This window comes from Stegostoma tigrinum, chromosome 15 (assembly GCF_030684315.1).
Source record: "Stegostoma tigrinum isolate sSteTig4 chromosome 15, sSteTig4.hap1, whole genome shotgun sequence".
Classification (NCBI taxonomy): domain Eukaryota; kingdom Metazoa; phylum Chordata; class Chondrichthyes; order Orectolobiformes; family Stegostomatidae; genus Stegostoma; species Stegostoma tigrinum.
Genome location: NC_081368.1, coordinates 66,142,958 through 66,155,736, shown reverse-complemented (window position 1 = coordinate 66,155,736; position 12,779 = coordinate 66,142,958). Strand labels below are relative to the sequence as shown.

The 12,779-nt window shown below is 43.3% G+C and overlaps 1 protein-coding gene across 5 annotated transcripts in view; it reads left to right on the top strand.

The window, feature by feature from the left end:
- The window catches only part of si:ch211-26b3.4 (connector enhancer of kinase suppressor of ras 2), a 554,826-nt gene that overhangs the window by 210,680 nt on the left and 331,367 nt on the right, over positions 1-12,779 (top strand). For all 5 annotated transcript variants that reach the window (XR_007248946.2, XM_048544970.2, XM_048544968.2 and 2 more), the window contains 2 exons: positions 807-1,009; positions 6,942-7,029. Coding sequence is in view for 4 of the 5 variants with exons in the window: in XM_048544970.2 (XP_048400927.1) it covers positions 807-1,009; positions 6,942-7,029 (291 nt within the window). In the remaining variant the exon portion in view is untranslated. The remainder of the gene's footprint in view (positions 1-806; positions 1,010-6,941; positions 7,030-12,779) is intronic.

The window sequence follows — 12,779 nt, the reverse complement described above, 5'->3', positions numbered from 1 at the left end:
GTGAGGCATTTTTAACCTCCAGGCCTGACTCCCGCTTGGAGACTGTATCGATTACACCAGCTTGGAGGCTGAGTTTCAGGAAAATGCAGCAAGAAGCCATAGACAGAGACCCATAGAAGCATCCCCTAACCAGGGAGATGAAGAGGATTTGGAATCCTTGTTGATCGCTGAGAGTGCATGTTATTTTGCTAGTCACCCAAGACAGGAGTCAGTCCGTCCTTCACAACTATTTATTTACATTTTACTATCAAATACAAACTCGAATCTGCTCTCTCCCTCCCTGACCAACCCCCCTTTACGGAGGAAGACCAACCCTTAAATATACACTCCAAAGAGCATCTGTTCTCTCTGGTGTGTGTCCAGCTTCATTCTCAAAGGACCATCATTTGTAACATTGTTAGGGCTCGCTTATTTAAGAGAATGGCAGCACCTAGGTTTGGGAGTATTAAACCAAAAGTAAAACAAATATCTAACATGAGCAAGTTTAAAACTTGATGTCAATTCTTATATTCTTCAGTAGGTCATGCGTCAATATCCCATTCCAAACTTTTGGACAGATATTCAAGGTGGATACTTCAGCGCAGTTGAGTGAATACTGTACGGGATGTAAAATTGTGTTGGAATTCGACCTAAAAATTAGTTCATTGGTTCTAATTGAAAGCACTGGGGCATCCTGCCAAGGTCATTGTGAATGGAGGTTCTCCTGTTCCTCTGTTCTTTCTGAGCCTAACTCCCTTACAGACTAACATTGGCGCTAAGCCCTGTGATGCACTAGCTGTTAAGACTGTTGTTTTTAACTCTTACAGAACTACGGATTAGAGACTGAGAACCTCAGAACACTTTCCCACAAGCTGAATGCTTCAGCCAAAAACTTACAGAATTTCATAACGGGCAGGCGGAGGAGTGGCCATTATGATGGCAGGGCTTCCAGAAGGCTGCCAAATGACTTCCTTACCTCGGTGGTTGACCTCATCGGTGCTGCTAAGAACTTATTGGCCTGGCTGGACAGGTAACCTGCTGATGCATTACTGATTTAACAATAATCATTGAAAGTCATTTCTTCTCATGGAATGCTGAGTCATGGCTACCTTTGCCCCCACCACCTCATTCCTTCCGAACTCTGGAAACGTCTCGTTGCTTTCCAAATCTGTGGCCATTTTTTCCCCATATTGAATTCCTCTAATGAGGCTTTTGTCACGGCCACAATACTGAACCAATGGTTGTCCAGCTGCAAATAATACGCCAGCTAACTGTGACAGTGGTAAGCTGTACTTTCCCATCCTTCTGACCTTACGTCCAGCCCTTACCATGGTTTAAAACACTGTTCCCCTCTAATGCTTCTCCTCTGTTGCCCTGCTATCTGGGACTGCTTGTCTGTGGGTGTTCCATTCATATGTTTTTGGGATCCTTAAGGGGGAGGGGGAGCAGCCCCAAGTCATGGTCCACATTGGCACCAACAACAGAGGTAGGAAGAGAGATGGGGATTTAAGGCAGAAATTCAGGGAGCTAGGATGGAAGCTGAGAGCTAGGACGAACAGAGTTGTTGTCTCTGGTTTGTTGCCCGTGCCACGTGCTAGTGAGGCGAGGAATAGGGAGAGAGAGGAGTTGAACACGTGGCTACAGGGATGGTACAGGAGGGAGGGTTTTGGATTCTTGGATAATTGGGGCTCTTTCTGGGATAGGCGGGACCTCTACAAGCAGGATGGTCTTCACCTGAACCAGAAGGGTACCGATATCCTGGGGGGGAAATTTGCTAAGGTTATTCGGGTGGGTTTAAACTAATTCAGCAGGGGGATGGTAACCAAAATTGTAGTTCGTTTATAGAAAAGATTGAGAGTAGAGAGATCCAAAATAAAGTTTCAGGGACGCAAGATGGCACCGGCAAGCAAGAAGTTGGTTTGAAGTGGGTCTACTTCAATGCCAGGAGCATCCGGAATAAGGTGGGTGAACTTGCAGCATGGGTTAGTACCTGGGACTTCGATGTTGTGGCCATTTTGGAGACATGGACAGAGCAGGGACAGGAATTGTTGTTGCAGGTTCCAGGCTTTAGATGTTTCAGTAAGAACAGAGAAGATGGTAAAAGGCGGGGAGGTGTGGCATTGTTGGTCAAGGACAGTATTACAATTGCAGAAAGGATGTTTGGGGACTCATCAACTGAGGTAGTATGGGCTGAGGTTAGAAACAGGAAGGGAGTTTTCTATAGGTCTCCGAATAGTTCCAGAGATGTAGGAGGAAAGGATAGCAAAGATGATTCTCGATAGGAGTGAGAGAGACACTTTCAACTTTCGAGATATTGACTGGGAACACTATAGTTCGAGTACTATAGATGGGTCAGTTTTTGTCCAGTATGTGCAGGAGGGCTTCCTGACACCGTATGTAGATAGGCCAACAAGGGGCGAAGCCACATTAGATTCGGTACTGGGTAATGAGCCCGGCCAGGTGTTAGATTTGGAAGTAGGTGAGCACTTTGGTGATAGCGATCACAATTCTGTTATGTTTACTTTAGTGGTGGAAAGGGATAGGTGTATACCGCTGGGCAAGAGTTATAGCTGGGGGAAAGGCAATTACGATGTGGGGAAGGAAACTGCAGGGGATGGGCACGTTAGAAATGTGGAGCTTATTCAAGGAAAAGCTCCTGTGTGTCCTAGATAAGTATGTACCTGTCAGGCAGGGAGGAAGCGGTAGAGTACAGGAGCTGTGGTTTACGAAGGAGGTGAAATCTCTGGTCAAGAGGAAGAAGAAGGCTTATGTTAGGATGAGATGTGAAGGCTCAGTTAGGGTGTAGCCAGGAAAGACCGAAAGAGAGAGTTCAGAAGAGCCAGGAGGAGACATGAGAAGTTGTTGGCAGATAGGATCAGGGGAAACCCTAAGGCTTTCTATAGGTATTTAAGGAATAAAAGAATGACGAAAGTAAGATGAGGGCCAGTCAAGGATAGTAGTGGGAAGTTGTGTGTGGAGTCAGAGGAGATAGGGGAAGTACTAAATGAATATTTTTCAACAGTATTCACTCTAGAAAACGACAATGTTGTCGAGGAGAATTCAGAGATACAGGCTACTAGACTAGGTGGGATTGAGGTTCACAAGGAAGATGTGTTAGAAATCCTACAGAGGGTGAAGATAGATAAGTCCCCTGGGCCGGATGGGATTTATCCTAGGATCCTCTGGGAAGCCAGGGAGGAGATTGCCGAGCCTTTGGCATTGATCTTTAACTCGTCATTGCCTACAGGAATAGTGCCAGATGACTGGAGGATAGCAAATGTGATTCCTCTGTTCAAGAAGGGGAGCAGAGACAACCCTGGTAATTATAGACCAGTGAGCCTTACCTCAGTTGTTGGTAAAGTATTGGAAAAGGTTATAAGGGATAGGATTTATAATCATCTAGAAAATAATAAATTGATTAGGGATAGTGAGCATGGTTTTGTGAAGGGAAGGTCGTGCCTCACAAACCTTATTGAGTTCTTTGAGAAGGTGACCAAACAGGTAGATGAGAGTAAACCAGTTGATGTGGTGTATATGGATTTCAGCAATGCGTTCGATAAGGTTCCCCACAATAGACTATTGTACAAAATGCAGGGGAATGTAATTGTGGGAGATATAGCAGTTTGGATCGCAAATTGGCTTGCTGAAAGAAGACAGAGGGTGGTAGTTGATGGAAAATGTTCATCCTGGAGACCAGTTACTAGTGGTGTACCGCAAGGGTCGGTGTTGGGTCCACTGCTGTTTGTCATTTTTATAGATGACCTGGATGAGGGCGTAGAAGGATGGGTTAGTAAATTTGCAGACGACACTAAGGTCGGTGGAGTTGTGGATAGTGACGAAGGATGCTGTAGGTTGCAGAGAGACATAGATAAGCTGCAGAGCTGGGCTGAGAGGTGGCAAATGGAGTTTAATGCTGACAAGTGTGAGGTGATGCACTTTGTAGGAGTAACTGGAAAGCAAAGTACAGGGCCAATGGTAAGATTCTTGGTAATGTAGATGAGCAGAGAGATCTCGGTTTCCATGTACACAGATCCTTGAAAGTTGCCACCCAGTTTGACAGGGTTGCTAAGAAAACATGCAGTGTTTCAGCTTTTATTAATAAAGGGATCAAGTTCTGGAACCATGAGGTTATGCTGCAGCTGTACAAAACTCTGGTGCGGCCGCACTTGGAGTATTGCGTACAGTTCTGGTCACCGCATTATAAGAAGGATGTGGAAGCTTTGGAAAGGGTGCAGAAGAGATTTACTAGGATGTTGCCTGGTATGGAGGGAAGGTCTTACGAGGAAAGGCTGAGGGACTTGAGGCTGTTTTCATTAGAGAGAAGAAGGTTGAGAGGTGACTTAATTGAGACATATAAAATAATCAGAGGGTTAGATAGGGTGGACAGGGAGAGCCTTTTTCTTAGGATGGTAACGGCGAGCACGCGGGGGCATAGCTTTAAATTGAGGGGTGAAAGATATAGGACAGATGTCAGAGGTAGTTTCTTTACTCAGAGAGTAGTATGAGAATGGAACGCTTTGCCTGCAACGGTAGTAGATTCGCCAACTTTAAGTACATTTAAGTCGTCATTGGATAAGCATATGGACGTACATGGAATAGTGTAGGTTAGATGGGCTTCAAATCGGTATGACAGGTCGGCACAACATCGAGGGCTGAAAAGGGCCTGTACTGTGCTGTAATGTTCTATGTTCTATATGTTCTATGTTCTATCCATCCAGTCAAAGGCAGGGACTCTCTTCCTGCCCCTATGCTGTCGCCTCACGTTTTTCCCAAAAACCTCTCCTTCTCTCCTTCTGATACCTCCTCCCCATGCTGCCCTTGGTGACATTATCTCATAACATCAATTCCACGTGTACACCGATGACACCAATCCCCAACTCAACACAAGGTGTGTTGACTCAGTCACAATGTTTGACTTGTCAACCACTTACCTAACGTTAATTACAGCGTGAGCAAAATCACTGTCTGGTTTAAAATCTTCTCTACTTCCCTAGTTATTTGGTTGGCCCCAGCATGAATCAGGTGGAGACAGTTCAATCGGTACTGCACGTATTTTGCCCAGGATTGGTGCCCCAGTGTCTGACAAACACTCATGCCTTGCCTGCCTTTGTGCCACGTATTTATGTTTCAGGTCTAACTTAGTCTACCCTAGTCTGTATGTGGCTGAGGTAATAATGCAGAGATCTTTGAAATTCTCCTTCGTAATGTGGTGCCTAGACCCTCATACTATGTAGAACCTTCTTCTTTGTCTTGCCTATGTTGTTGGTACCAACATGGGCCGCACAGACTGGATGGTTTTTCTCCAGCTTTGAGCAGACACCCTTAAGCCTGGTACTGGGCATGCAATGTGGGGTTCTTGCTCAAACACTCCTTTCTGTGGGCAATAGTATAAATCCCCCTCAGTATACTGTCCCTTACTACCCGTACATTCTTTCTTACTTTCACAGTTAAATTACTTTTGGTGCCGTGTCCAATAATTTATCCAACTTGCAACCCTTCCTCTCATCCAGCCACAGTGTAAGAACCTCAAATCTGCTGGATCAGTGCAAAAGCCGAGGGTCCAGCCTCTGTGTTTTGATTTGGGTGACCCGTCCATTTTCACAATGGGGCCTTGTAGTCAGGAGAGAGATAGCAGAGCTACATCTTGCCATACTCTTTTCAGATCTCTGTACTTATCCAAGCCCTGGTCTTGCACATCCCTGACATCTATTACATCACCACTGATGGCCATATTTTCATCTGTCCATGCGTGAAGCTCAGGAGCATGACCTGCCTCTGCATCTTTCCCTCTCTCTGTTAACGTGCTACTTGCATTTTGGACCAAGTGTGTGTGGTCAGGATCAAACTTAGTGTTTTGGGATGTTACATTTTGTTAAAATTGCTATATAAGTTGAACTTTTGTTGTTGTATCTGTAATTATGAAGGGTGCATGATCACTGGATGTTTTGCAAATTGGGAGGGTAGTTTGCAGTCATGTTGCTCACGGGATAATTTGGGGTTCGTGCTTTGTTTTTTGCAATTTTTGCAACTCATAAAGGGACCAGGGTTATTAAGTATGCAGACAGTACGTAACCTGCTACCAGGTTAACTAGTTTTGAGGGTAGTTGTAGACTCCAGTATCTTATAGATTGGATGCCAAAATAGGATGTAGCATGGTGTGTGGAGTTTGGTGTGGATGCACGTGAAGTGGTGCATTTTGGAAGGACTAATATAGAAACGAAGTGCACTATAAATAATATGATTCTGTCTAGTGTCGATGAACAGAAATCTTTGTGTCTATTTGCACAATTCCTTAAAGGTGGCAGAACAAGTTAAGAGGATAGTTGTTGAGGCTTGTGAGTTTGTAAACAGAACAATGGTATATAAGAGCAAAGAGGTTGTGTTTGAAGTGCATGATCTGACCTCTGGAAAATTGTAGGCACTTCTCCAAAGGAAATATAGAAATGTCTTGGGAAACTGTACAGAGTAAGTACAGCAGGATCTGACCAGACAACGGGAATGTTAATTAAGCTTTCTTTTTGAGAGTAGGCTATCAATGAGAAGAGCTGAACTTGAAATTATTGGCAGGAGTTCAAGTGGGAAAAAGAGACCAAATGTTTTTACTGAATTCATGGGATCTGGACTGGGAAAGATGGTAAAAGCTGATTCGCTAAATAAACAAAAAACAATTGGACAGGTACCTGAACATGAGAAGCATGTAGGATTATAGGTAAAAACTGGACAAAGCATGACTGCACTTCTGAAAAGCCAGCTCAGGTGAGATGGACCCAAATGGCTTCTTCCAATACTGTAAGGTTCTATGATTCTGTTAATTGTGAAGTTACTTGTGATTTATTTGCATAAGGTGTGCTATATCATTTTGTGTCAGCGGTTCTTGCTGGTAAGGATCCTTTATTTTGTAACATGAAATCAGGACCAGCCAGTGTAGTTTTAGAATGAATTGTTCTTCATTCTGTTTTTAGATCTCCATTTGTTAGTGTGGCGGAATACTCACTTCTGAAAAATAACATTGTTCAGCTGTGTCTGGAATTAACAACAATCGTGCAACAGGTAAGGTTTTAGAGCCTCACTGGGTAGTTATATCACCACAAAAAGATTGAGGTAGGTTGGCCTGACCCGTGATCAACCTAATTGGAATATTCCTGCATTTACGTTAATTTAACAATTGTGTTGATTTGCATCAGAAATATTTTGGTGGTTCTTATAACTGAGACAACAGCACAAATCGAAGTATGCAAACTCCCTGACATTTTTGATTGAACAAGACATCAAACAATGCATAACATAGGACACAGATCAGTTAATGTTGGATAGAATCTCATGCATGGTTCTCTGGAGCTCTGCTTCCTAAAGAATGTGAATCTGAATGTTTTAAATCTTGAGCTTGGGTACTTAGAGCTTACGAGCTGGCAAGAGTTGGGTAAATGCAAGCTGACACCACAGATGATGCATACATAATTTTATATCCATACCTCTTAGTCAGTTATTTTGATGGTTAAAATATTGTGATGTTACTCTTGCACTCAGCCATAAGTAATTCGTAATCCAGTCAGAAATATTTCTTTGAGACAGAAGCATTAATCTGCCGGAATTGGAAAGGGTTGTGCTTTAATAGAGAGGTATGGCAGCTTTCAGAGGAATTTAATTTTATTTGCATTTTGTCTACTCTCAGTGATAGAGTCCTAATACAGTGTTGATGTCCAGGTGTTTTGTGCTGTGTCCTAGTCTAACTCAGTCCTTTCCAGACTTCAAATCTGTGGAATACTTTTGAGAGATTTTAACTCATCCAAAACCTGTCCACGTTCAGGGATATAAAATTGGACCTTTGTTTATTCCTGTTTGCTGCAGGCAGTAGCTGCTATGTATATGAACTAAAGTTCAGGGATCATAAATTTGGAGAAAATTAAATAAGCTATCTACAGGATTTATTGCAAGAATGAACTATGTGCAGCAACAGGTAAATGTTGCAGAGAAACATTAGCAAGGCTTGACTTTTATCAGTGCATTAAAATGTTGGCGGCCAGTCTTTTCTCTTAATCTCCCTTTGCTTCTCTAATATGCTTTCTGTATCACTCCTCTAAAATTTCTCTATTTTTCTTGGCACTCCATTGTATCAGCTATGTGACACCTGTCATAGTACAAGTTTTCTTCTTCATCTTAATTTATATCTCCTTTTTCAACCAGCATTACTGGATCTGTGGTTGCTATTTTGTCTGTTAAGGGAATACACCTTGACTATGCCCCAACCATTTCTTTCTGAAGAGGGCTCATTGTTCAACAAACTTTCGCTCTTGCCAAAATTTTATTCTAGCCAATCTGGTCCAGCTCTGTCCTTGCCACACTGAAGTTGGCTACCACCCAGTTAAATTATTCTTACCCTGAATTGCTTTTTGTCCTTTTGGGTTGTCATGATCACTGCTCACAGAAATGTTCTCCCGCTGACAATTGATTTGTTTGGCTTCCTTCATTAACAAGGACCCCAGGTTCAACAGTGCATCGTTTCTTGTTGAGCTTGACAAGTCATTTTGTTAAAAAATTTTTCTAAACACAATCTAGGAATATATATGGCCCTCTCCACCCTTGATGCTACCAATATCACAGTCTATGTTTGGATAGTTAAATAACTTTATTGTAACTACTGAGGGTTGTTTGTATCTCGCTGTAATTTTCCTGCCAATTTGTTTCTGAACATTCTTCCCATTAGCTGGTGATCTGTAGATGACACTGAGCAATGTAATTGTATCCGTTTTGCCCCTGTACTTTAGGCTACTTGGCTCTGCCCTTGATCCTTCTGGGATAACCTCTTTCTATTGCACTGCATTACCCTCCTTAACCAATACTACCAGCCTTCCCCTTTTTCTACTTTCCCTGAACACCATGTGCCCAGCAATACTTAATATCCAGTCTCACATTTCGCTGTGCCAAGTTTGAAATTGCCACAACACCACAATTCCACTTGACAATCAGTGCCTGTAATTCTCCAGTCTTATTAACTATACTCCATGCACTCTCATTAATGCCCAGTAAGCCTCAGTTAGATCTTGTTACTTTCTTGTTTATTCCGACTTCACTAGTTGACTTCCCATACTCTATGATAATATCGTCTGTCTGTCCGAGTATTTTGGGCACCGTGACATTCCTCTCTGATATTTTCTCTTGCTTCCCACCGTTTAGTTTAAGTTCGTCCCAATGGTACTAGCAAGGACCCCGTAAGGAACTCAGTCACAGCTCTGTTCATGTGCAACCCGTTCAGGTTAAACAGGTACCATTTTCTGCAAAGCCAGTGTCCCAGCAATCTAAAACCTTCCCTCGCCACCATCTCCCCAGCCAGACCTTCATCTGCCTTATCTTTTTGCTTTTGTATTCATTGTACATACCACTGAGGGTAATCTCAGGATGACTATATTTGACGGTGTGCTTTCTAATTTGCTACCGAGCTCCCAAATTTCTGATTGCAGGACTGCTGTGCTCTTCCTCCCTAAGTCTTTGGCACAGCACAAGAACCACAGCCTCTAGCTGTCCCACTGCTTCCCGAAGAATATCCCATATCCACTCAGTGGCACCCTGACCCTAGCACCGGGGAGGTAACGTGCAGTTCTGCAGCCATGAATGTGGTCCCTCTGCTTCCTTAACAAACAAGCCACCTTGTGCTTTAGCAGATGTAGAAGGACAGAACGGCTACAGCGTAGAAGGAAGCCAGTTGCACTCCTCCTGCTTGTGTTAGCTCTCTAGGTGAGCAACTCAGCTCAAACTATGGCTCTGTCAATCTTTTCTCTTCAGGTAGTGATGCAGTCCTGCCTTGAAAGCCTTGATGGAACCTACATCTAGCACACTCTTAGGCAGGGTGTTCTAGATCCTAACCGCTCATTGTATTTAATAAAAAAGTCTTTGCTGCCATTGATTCTTTTGCCTTAAGTTGATACCTGTTTGTTTCTGACCCTTTTGTTAAAGGGGAGGGCTGTTGCTGAGGACCATTCTGATAAAGGGCAGTGCTGTTATACAGGTCCCAGCCCTGACGGCTTACACTCTCTGGTTGAACTCCTGAAAAGCTTCACAAAAGATGACCCATTATCCTCCCAGCTATAATCTCAGCGAGTTCAGCTTGGATGATGCTTTTCCTCTCATTAATCGTCCATCCTGTCACCTCCGCGTTCAACAGAGCTGAGGCTAAACAGGGAAATCTGAAACTCAGAGTTAAAGTCAATGAATTCAGTTCAGTCGTGATTGCAAATTCAGACCCACTCAGTTATATCCAGGCTTGCCGTTGCTTGGAAGCTGCCTTCAGATCAATTTCAAGGTCCGTGGGTTCATCACACAGTACAAATGTGAACCTTTTGATTTTGCCTTTTAATCTGTTTCTGAATGATTTCTGTCAGCAATTTTGTCAAATGATAGACATGTTTTTTTTAAAAAGAAAGACCCATTTTCGGAAGGGTTGAGAATATCACAATACGTTTTGAACAGTCTGGCTGTCCATGTGAAAGCTATTCCCCTCGGCCGGCAGGTAGACTATTACTTATTTGGAGGTTATCATAATTTCCAATTAGTTTTATGTTATGGAAAGATAAATTCATGTTGCCTTTCCAAGTAACAGGAAGCCAAGACCTTCAATGTCATCTCTCCGCCTGGATCGACTGCATGGCTGTAAAAGTGGCACCAGAGAGAAATAAAAAGAGTTTAATGAAGTTACCGTCCTTAAGGATGTCATGAATTTTGCAAAATGCTTTAAGGTCTGCAGTCAAGGAACTGTGGAAATATATAAGCGAGTGCTGAGAGTGAGTATCCATAAAGTAACACTGGCCAGTTTGCCCCAACTTCAACTAAAATCATCTTTCTTTGAAATATTGGAAACATTCAAAAGTGGATTCTGCTTTACTTGTTTTAAAATTATCCTGTCCATTGGACATGGGCACGATTATAAAGCGGGTAGTATTTTATAAGTCACACATTAAAATTCACTGCCTGAAGCAAATAAGGTCACCATAATCCCAGCGGGCTGCTCTCTCTTTTGAGGGATGATTGGTGGTGAGTTTAACCAGTGGGTCACCACAGCTCAGGCGACAGGCGATGTTGAGAAGGAAAGACCATCATGATAACCTCCTCTAACACTGATATTGAACCTTAGCTATTGGGCTTTGCTGTACATCACAAACCAACTGTCCAGCCAACTGAGCTAACCGATTGAACTCACTATCTGGCAGTGTGTGTAATGGTGGCCAAATCAAAATTTCCCGTTAATGCTTACATCCTCAATGAATTTCTAGCCCATGGGTATCTGGCAGTTTCCAGTAGAGACTCCAGTCTCCATTATCCAGCTGCCGTGGATTGCATTGTGTAAGTTGATGTCATGTGTAAGACAGCCCCATTTTGATAGGCACCAAAGTGGATGTTTAGGCCAATACTTGTTGATTAAAACCTCCCTGTTTGTTCACTAATAACTGCACGTTTAGGGCCACATTAGTTTTGGCATTGGCCTCAGGTTTTCTGTAGAGATAGTTGGTATATGGATTATTGAGGCCGTATGGGCTGTAGAGCCAAGAAGATGTGCAGTAGTTGACAAAATGCCTGCACAGAGCAGACTGCGCTTAGTGACTGACAAGCAGAAATTTTTCACATTTCAAAATCGCAACCACATACCAGAAGGCAGATAGCTCATAACGTATACTGAGCCAATAGGCTGATCTACTCACTTTGGAAAGGAGTTTTCAAAGCTGCAGAGATCGACTTATACTCTGAGATGTGGTAATTTCATGTGTTTTCTATATTGATGCTGAAAATGCAAATAAAATTGCCCAATATCAGGAATGGCAACACGGTGGCTCAGTGGTTAGCACTGCTGACTCACAGCGCCAGGAACCCAAGTTCAATTCCACCACGGGTGACTGTGCGGAGTTTGCATATTCTCCCCGTGTCTGTGTGGGTTTACTCCAGGTGCTCCAGTTTTCTCCCACAGTCCAAAGATGCACAGGTTAGGTGGTTTGGCCATGATAGCTTGCCCAGGCTATTCAGGGTTGAGTAGGTTAGTTGGATTAGCCATGGGAAATGGAACTCAGGTTGAGAGGATGAAGAACGTCAAGTTTCTTGGAGTGACAATATCCGCCCACCTGTCCTGGACTTCCCACATAGATGCAACAGTTAAGAAGGTACAACAATGCCACTTCCTCCTCAGGCTGCTCAGGAAACTTAGCATGTCAATAATGCCCCTCACCAACTTTTACAGATGCACGATTGAAAGCATACTGTCTGGGTGCAATTACCCTGTGCAGGGTCGTAAGAAACTACAGAAGGTAGTGTACACAGCTCAGACCATCACAGAAGCGAACCTTCCATCCAAGGATGGCTCGCTGATGCAGTAAGATGGCTAACATCATCGAAGACCCATCGCACCCTGCTTACAACCTCCTACACCATCTTCTGTCAGGTAGAAGATGCAGAAGCCTGAACACATGCACAAGCAGTTTCAGGAACAGCTTCTTTCCAGCAATTATCAGCCTGTTGAATGGACTCTAGTCTTAAGTGATGTAACCTACAATGTAACCTGTATGCCTCCAGGCCTTTTCGATCTGTACATCTTTTGCTTGCTGTGATTTATCTGTACTGCTCATAAACAAAGCTTTTCACTATATTTCGGTACGTAACAATAAAATCGATCAATCAAATGCAGGGTTACAAGGATAGGGTAATGGAGTGAAACTGAGTAGGATACTCTTTGGAGAGCCGGTGTGGACTTGTTGGGCCGAGTGGCCAGTTTCCCAATGGAGGGGGATCCTTTTCTATTCTAACCCCTTCGTTAAAGAAAC